Here is an 8,530-nt window from a genome sequence, read left to right on the forward strand (position 1 = left end):
GAAACAGAACCTTTGCTATAGGGTGTAAGTTTAGAGATTGCTTTAAAACTAAGGATGTAGTACTGTTTTTCTGCAGAAAGCACGTCAGCCGCTGCTCTGCCTCTGATTGCTAGGAGCAGTTCTATTCACGTGCACACACAGACACACAGAGACATAATTTAAAATCATATAGACTGGATTTGAAGAGTTCCTGGAGAGCTGAGCCCATGCTGCTTTCTAGTGTGTGGTGTGGCATTTCTTCTATCAGGTGTGGCTACTGTTAACTCTCTTTATACGTGATGCGTAAGTAAAGGGTTTCCCTAAGCCAGCCACTATAGGAAATTAATCAAGCCTAAAAAAATACCCAACTCACAGACAGAAGTACAGTTAACAACCTATAATTGGTATGGAGCTTTAAGAAAAAAAAGAAGTACCACACACTGATTACAGAATAAGAGAAGAAAAGATCCACGCATGGTGGTGCAGAGCAACAGGCCTACATTCAAAAGGCTACATTCTCCTAAACTGCTGTTAGTTAAGCTTAGCACTAACTGAACTGTACAGTAAAACAGAAGAAAAGGATAGCAAAGATAAGGTGGAGCAAGGAAGAAGGACAGGGAAGAAAGAAAAATGAAAGGATACCCACACCAAACACCACCATGGTGTTTTGCTCACATCTTTCCATGTGTGCACATGCGTACATGCACACAAACTCTTACATTTCAAAATTGTTTCCATCATTACTACCTCAAGCAGTCCGACAGCTACAGAAAGCACCACTCCTGAGGAGCGCAAAGGTCTCTCCATCATTACTACTTCAAGCAGTCTGACAGCTATAGAAAGCGCCACTCCTGAGGAGCGCAAAGGTCTCTCCATCATTACTACCTCAAGCAGTCCAACAGCTATAGAAAGCGCCACTCCTGAGGAGCACAAAGGTCTCTCCATCATTACTACCTCAAGCAGTCCGACAGCTATAGAAAGTGCCACTCCTGAGGAGCGCAAAGGTCTCTTTCCTTGTGGTACAGGCCAAGGGTCTCGCTGAAGTTCTCCCAGAAGATCTGTGAGATTCATGTCTATTTTCTGTACTGGCTGTAAGAATCTGCAAAACAACAGTAAACAAAGACCATTTACAATTGTGATATTTTATGAATTTCTCTTAAAAATAGAAAAAAATATGTGATGCACAGCAGACCAACAGTTCACAATTTTCTGTGTGCAGCAGAATGTACTGGAGTGTTTCTTTGAAAACAGGTTGCTAATGGAGACATAGCTCAGTCAGCAGAGGTTCTATCCAGCAGGTATGAGACCCTAGGCTAGATCCCCAGCAACACACACACAAATACATGCTCCAGTGGACAGGGAAAAGAGGAGGCAAGAGGGAAAGAAGGAAACAGGAGGAGGAAGGAGAGAGGAATGAGTCAGACATGGTGGTTATGCCTGTAGTCTTAGCACTAAGAAGGTAGAGACAGGGCAATAAAGAGATCAAGGTCATCATCAACTGTATATGGAGTCTAAGCCCAACCTGGCTACATGAGCTGTGACTATGTCCCCAGAAAAGGGGGGTTGCTATTACTAGGCCCCAATCTACAGTCTGTGTATCACTCCCAGTGATGCTGTTACTAGACCCCAATCTACAGTCTGTGTATCACTCCCAGTGATGCTGTTACTAGGCCCCAATCTACAGTCTGTGTATCACTCCCAGTGATGCTGCTGTGTGCTACCAGCCAAAGAACTTAAACAATTGCTATCAATTTATTTTAAAGTTCTAAGGTTACCAAAATAATTAGAAGATAGATCAATTAACTCAATTTTATTAACAGACCTCTGATTAGAAGAAAAAACTACCTGTAAAGACAAATTAAAAGGTTTTGAGGGCCATTTTCTGCATAGTTGTCCACAAACCACATAAAGATTCTATGAACTTAAAAACTAAGCTCCTAACATCACAATGATAAAAAATGAACCATTTCATTAAAAAAGAAATGGCCACAAAAAGTTACAGTTTGTTTTTTAAAACCATATACTACTGCAATCTATTTATACTCTTAACAATACTTAATATCACATATCACCTAATGTCTTTGTCCAAGTTGAGGGTATGACATGTTTCAAGCACCTGCCTGAACGACAGGATTCTGTTTGCTATATTAATTACCTATTGGAAGGAGGTGGTTGCTGTACCTGAGGACCACGTGTGGCCTGAGTAACAGGTACTTTAGAGAGCCCCAGCATTTCCTGTAAAGACACGATTTTGGTCAGATCAGTTTATTTACTTCCACATTATTTACCAGCTTCTTAAGATTTTTGAAGGTGCTACAAATTAAAAACACAAAATAAGCATAAGGTTGCTTTTCCCAGAAGGCAAACAATCTAGCTGTGGAGACTGAACTCCCTCCACAGCAATTCACCCAGAGAGCAAAGTACAAGGTTTGATGGAGTGAAAGGATATTAACTTAGAAGTACTTCTTAGCCAATGAAGTCATAATACGTTAATGATGCATTCTTAGCTTAAATGCATTCATCCCCTTCAGCAGCTATTATCTTAAATACCTATTCTGTGGCAGGAATACAGTGGTTTTAAAAAAAAACACACTCTGCTCTCATGGTAGTTAAAAATCTAGAAGGAATGAAGTTATCTAATAAAGTAGTATAAAGTTGTAACTGCAGCATTATGAGGAAGCACATAAAGGAGAGGAGAGATGGCTCAGCAGCTAAGAGCTTCGCAGCTCTTAGACACCCAGGGTTTGATCCAGTACCTCTATCAGACGCCCACAGCCACATATAACCCCAACTCTAGGGGATCCAATGCTCCCTTCCACCTCTGCAGGCAACTGTGCTGACATGCATGCACGTGCACACACATATACACACACACACACACACACACCTTTTTAAATAAAATTTTTAAAAAAACAGTATATAGAATCACACTGAGGATATAAATTAATTCATGATTTTTCAAGCTAAATGTCTTATAAAAGTACCAGTTTTGTTTTGGATTTCACAGATGTACATAATCCTTGTCTATATGTAAAAATGTTGCTTTACTGCAATTTTCTTGATCTAAATGCCTAGTATTATTTAGTATTATGGCAAAAGTATTTAACAATCAGAAAGTCTGCATCTCACCAGGCGGTGGTGGCACACGCCTTTAATCCCAGCACTTGGGAAGCAGAGGCAGGCGGATTTCTTAGTTTGAGGCCAGCCTGGTCTACAGAGTGAGTTCCAGGACAGCCAGGGATACACAGAGAAACCCTGTCTCGAAAAACCAAAAAAAAAAAAGAAAAAGAAAAAGAAAAGAAAGTCTGTATATCTACAAAGAAAAATAACCAACCTAGTTCTACAGTACTCCTGACCTGCCATCAGAACCAGCAACTTTTCACTACGTACCAAATTCTGAGCTAAACTCTTCAGAAATACTATTCTCACAAAAAATAATAATGATAAGCTAGGTCTAGTGACACATGGACTACTCAGGAAACAAGGGAATTAATGGTTCAAAGCCAGTCTGGGAGGGAGGAAAGAAATGGCTGAGCAGGTGAAGATGATCGCTGTCAACCATGACAACCTACGCTCAGTTCCCAGGACCTGAGTGCTACATGTGAGAGAGAACAATACCACAAGCTGTCCTTTGATTTCAACATGTATACAGTGGCATGTACACAGAGAGAGAGACAGACACACACACACACACAGAGAGAGACAGAGACAGAGACAGAGAGAGAGAAAGAGCACTACACAAAATAAAGAAATGTAACTTTTTTTAATCTTTAAAGGTGGGAGGATAAAAAGACAAAAAAACGGCAGCTATAAAATTTGTCTGAAGTTACTTAATGTAAATAGCATAGGATTTTAATCCAGATTTTGCTATTTACACTACATGGAATATCACCATGAGGAGAAATTTACAATTAAACAACTAGAAACTTTGTTTTTTTTTTTTTTTTTTTCGAGACAGGGTTTCTCTGTGTAGCTCTGGCTGTCCTGGAACTCACTCTGTAGACCAGGCTAGCCTCGAACTCAGAAATCCACCTGCCTCTGCCTCCCAAGTGCTGGGACTATAGGCATGCGCCACCACCGCCCGGCTTAGAAACTTTAACATTGGAACCTCAGACTATTTGTGCAGAAAGGCCAGATCCTTTTTAGCTGAACACAGAAAGAAGATAAAAATGTTAATTAAAAGAACACTTTTGTTGTACTGACAATCACTTGCCTGTTCTCAATGCCACATTTTTATTATATAATTTAAGTGACCACAGTGACAACTAAACTTCTCTTTAAAAATATACAATTTACTAATAATAAAAGCAAACATTTAAAGGCATAGTCTGTTTTATTCTCATGACCATCCTGAAAAGCAGACATCCTTATGACAGCTTGTATGCCTAATCCAAAATCTCAAACCCTGAAATGCTCTAAAACCTGAATGTTTCTAAGTGTCACCAGAATGCCACAATGGAAAATTCCACACATGACTTCACATGATGCACTACAGTCAAACTACAGATGTACTAAACATATTCCATAAAGCTACATTCAGGTTGTGTCTATAAGCATACATATATTAAACATCAATTATTTTAGCTTATACTTGGATCTCATCCCCAAAATACCTCTTTCTGTACAATGTCATGCCACATAATGACATCTCAGTCAATAATGGACCACACACAATGGTGGACCCCTGAGAGTATATCACCTATCATGCCATACTTCTTAGCTGATAGAAGCACTCTATGTTTACACCATGATGAAACTGCCTAATGACACATTTCTGAGAATGTATCCCACCTTTCCCATACCCATGTATAAAAATATTCCAAAAAACCTAGTACTCATGAGGTAAAGCAGGCAGATTCTGTGAATTTAAGAGCAACCTCGTCTACATAGATTTCCAAAACTTCCAAAATACTTTTGTTTCAAAGAATTTTATATATTCAACCTGTACCCACTTCTCCAGCTTCACAAAACCAAATGGTCCTCCTTTTTAGGGTCCTCTGCCTCCTGTCCTCCAAACAGAATTCTACCTCTGCCTCGGAAGCTTCCCTAGGCTCATCTCTTACTTTCACTTTCTCTTTAGTCTCCTCTCCCATATAAACACACTCAACCATCTCAAAGGATCTTTAACAAATTCCCAAACTGTCTCTTTCCTTATCAACAAACCTACAAAAAGAACAGGCTTTAGAGACAGGCACAGTGATACAAATCTGTACCCTGCACTCAGCAGACTGAGGTAGAAACCAGTAAAATACCTTTAGTCACTTCAATTTTTTTTTTAAAGATTTATTTTTTATTTTTTTTATGTGTATGAGTACACTGTAGCTGTACGGATGGCCGTGAGTTATTATGTGTGTGGCTGCTGGGAATTGAACTCAGGATCTCTGCCGGCTCCGCTCGCTCCAGTGTAATTCACTGTAGCTGTCTTCAGATGCACCAGAAGAGGGCGTCTGATCTCATTATGGGTGGTTGTGGGCCACCATGTGGTTGCTGGGATCCAAACTCAGGACGTTTAGAAGAACAGTCAGTGCTCTTACCAGCTGAGCCATCTCACCAGCCCCATCACTTCAAATTTTAAAGATACAGTTAAAAGTAGGTCGTCTTGGGCTATCTATAGTGTAGTCAGTAAAGTGTTTCCCTCAAAAGCATGAAGACCTGGGTTCAATCCCACAATACATTAAAATCTGAGTGTAATGGTGCAAACCTGTAACCCACTAAAATGGTAGAGACTGGTGGATGAATCCCTGAGGCTTCAAGGGCCTGCTAGCATAGCCTAATCATCAAGTTCTAGGTCAATGAAAGATCCTGTGTCAAAAACTAAACAAAAGACAAAAACAAACTAGAGGACACCTATGATGAACAATGCCTTAGACTGTCCTAAGGCCTCCACTCACACACATGCATCTATACACAAATAGTCACTATCTAAACTATGCACACAGTGCATAGTAAGTGTATAGGATAAAATTCTAACAAAGCCATCACAGAAATAAAGCAGGTTACATATGTATTCATGGAGAGATACCTAAGACACACTATGTAAAGTAGAAAAGTCTTTCATCTGTATCACAGTTAAACTGCACAAGAAACAAAAACTGATGTCAACACTAAAGTTAAAGCCTTGTCATAATGCAATTTTAACAGAATAAGTCATCATATTTTTTAAAAATACATGCAGCTAGAAAGTATTTACTACCATATATAGTACACACATAAATACTCCCATTCTTACTGACCTGCAGTTGTTTGGCAGACAGATCCTTTGTTCCTCTGAAGACATAGCTTTTTGAAATGCCTTCACATCCAAGCTCATGAACCTGCACCATTCTCCCAAAAGTAATAAGCCCAACCAAAGCTGTAGGTGGCAAAAGGCTCAGTGACATCTGCATGGATTCCTTCAGAGCCTGTAAGTCTTCATCTTCTATGCAAGTATCAACCACATAGAGAAATATCAGAGGCATCTGGGGCCCGCGCTATAAGACAAAAAAATTCAGTAAGAAAAGTATTTATAAAGGTATTAACATTTTAGCACAATAGTCAAGACAATATTTTAGCACAATAGTCAAGACAATCAGGAACTAATTCAAAATGCAAACAGTGAAATATATTAGTATGTGTATACAGAAGAATTCTAACAAAGCCATACAGAAAAGAAACATGCCATATGTGTGGTCCTGGAGAGAGAGCCAAGGCACAGCATTGAGAAAGAAGAGTGAGTTTAAAGGGCTGACAAGATGACTTAGAGGTAAAAGCACCATGGCACAAGCCTGCCTACCTGACCCATCCCCAGGACCCACAGCAGGACAGTACTGACTCCTCACAACTGTCTTCTGACCCCTAAATGCACATTATGATATGCGCACATCTGCATACAAACACACACACATAGAATAATAATAATAATAATAATAATAATAATAATAATAATAATAATAAATTTTAAATGTAAAAATTGGCAAAGAAAAATTAAATATAGAAGCATATATCGCGTCTCAGCCTTTTGGCTAAGATCAAGTGCAGAAGCATATATATAGCCTGGCATGGTGATGCACACCTTTGATGCCTAAACCTGTAAGGCAGTCAGGAGGATCACCATTCAAGGCCAGCCTGAATTCACAGCAAGACCCTGCCTCAAAAAGCAGAATACACACACACACACATTTATCTCAGCATGCTAGCACACACCTTAAATCCTAGCTCTTGTGAGGCAAGAGGCAGATAGATTTTTGTGAGTTCCAGGCCAGCCAAAGCTATACAGCAAGATCCTGTCTCAATAAACACATGGGGAGGGGGTGGGGGAGAGAGAGAGAGAGAGAGAAAGAGAAAAAGAGAGGGGGGGGATGGAGTTTGGTTTTCTATTAGTTACATGCAGTTTAATTTCTTATAAGCATTTATTACTTTTCAAACTGAGTGTGCACACAAGCACTGTGGAGGCAGAAGCAGAAGGAACAAGAGTTGAAGGCCATCTTCATCTACATAAAAAGCTTAAGGCCAGCCTGACATATAGGAGACTATGCCACTAATAATGATAATAATAATTAATAATAATTTTTTAGGTATTTTTCAGATAATACTTTAACAACCACAAAGTTCAGGCTAGCTATGGGCACACTTTTAGTCTTTTCTCGGGGAAAGATCACTTAGAACAATAAATTCAAGGTTACCATGATTTAATAACAAAGTGCAGAGCTAGATAAAAAATAAACCAAATAATATAAATCATATTCTGAGTTTTTGGTCAAACTGCATAGAAAAGTTAAATAGCATTCTACTAATTAACATGATTATATTTCTGTAAGTATAGTCATTTTTTTAAGATTTTATTTATTATTACATCTAAGTACACTGTAGCTTCTTCAGACACACCAGAAGAGGGTGTCAGATCTCATTATGGATGGTTGTGAGCCACCAGGTGGTTGCTGGGATTTGAACTCAGGACCTTCTGAAGAACAGTCAGTGCTCTTAACCACTGAGCCATCTCTCCAGCCCAAGTATAGTCATTTTTATAAATTATTTTTGTCTGGGTTTATTTCACTGTTTAACTATATATATAGGTGTGGGTTTCCATGTGTGGGTATGTGGATATGTTAATGCAGATGCATTCAAGTCCAGAGCAGGGCATCAGATGCACTGGAGTTACAATTACAGGCAGTTTTGAACAAAATGACATGGGTGATAGGAACTGAACTCAGGTCCTCTGCAAGAGCATCAAGTATGCTTAACCACTGAGCCAAAACAACAGTTTTATTTAAATAATTTTTAAACTAAAAAATAATAATGAGATAATATTTATAAAATAATTATCTAAGACTGAGATGGCTTTTTAGAACATCAAAAACTAGCCAGGTCTGACAAACATAGTGACTAGTTCAAGGGAAACACAACTGTTCCCATACCACATTCAGTATTTTTTTATTGGCCAGGCATAATGGCACGCACCTTTAATCCCAGCACTGAGGAGGCAGACTGTGGCAGCCTGCTCTACACAGGTAGAGGCTATCTAGGACTTCGGAGACAGACAGTCTCTCAAAAATATATTTACTTTACTTTTTTT

At 39.1% G+C, this 8,530-nt stretch overlaps 1 protein-coding gene across 1 annotated transcript in view; it reads right to left on the reverse strand.

Moving 5' to 3' along the window:
- Sec23a (Sec23 homolog A, COPII coat complex component) overlaps positions 1 to 8,530 on the reverse strand; it is a 53,010-nt gene that overhangs the window by 35,172 nt on the left and 9,308 nt on the right. Inside the window, exons 5-7 of the mRNA XM_031355328.1 lie at positions 6,213 to 6,449; positions 2,135 to 2,214; positions 934 to 1,078 (exon numbers count right to left, since the gene is read on the reverse strand). Coding sequence (XP_031211188.1) covers positions 934 to 1,078; positions 2,135 to 2,214; positions 6,213 to 6,449 — 462 coding nt within the window. The remainder of the gene's footprint in view (positions 1 to 933; positions 1,079 to 2,134; positions 2,215 to 6,212; positions 6,450 to 8,530) is intronic.

This window comes from Mastomys coucha, unplaced genomic scaffold (assembly GCF_008632895.1).
Source record: "Mastomys coucha isolate ucsf_1 unplaced genomic scaffold, UCSF_Mcou_1 pScaffold6, whole genome shotgun sequence".
Classification (NCBI taxonomy): domain Eukaryota; kingdom Metazoa; phylum Chordata; class Mammalia; order Rodentia; family Muridae; genus Mastomys; species Mastomys coucha.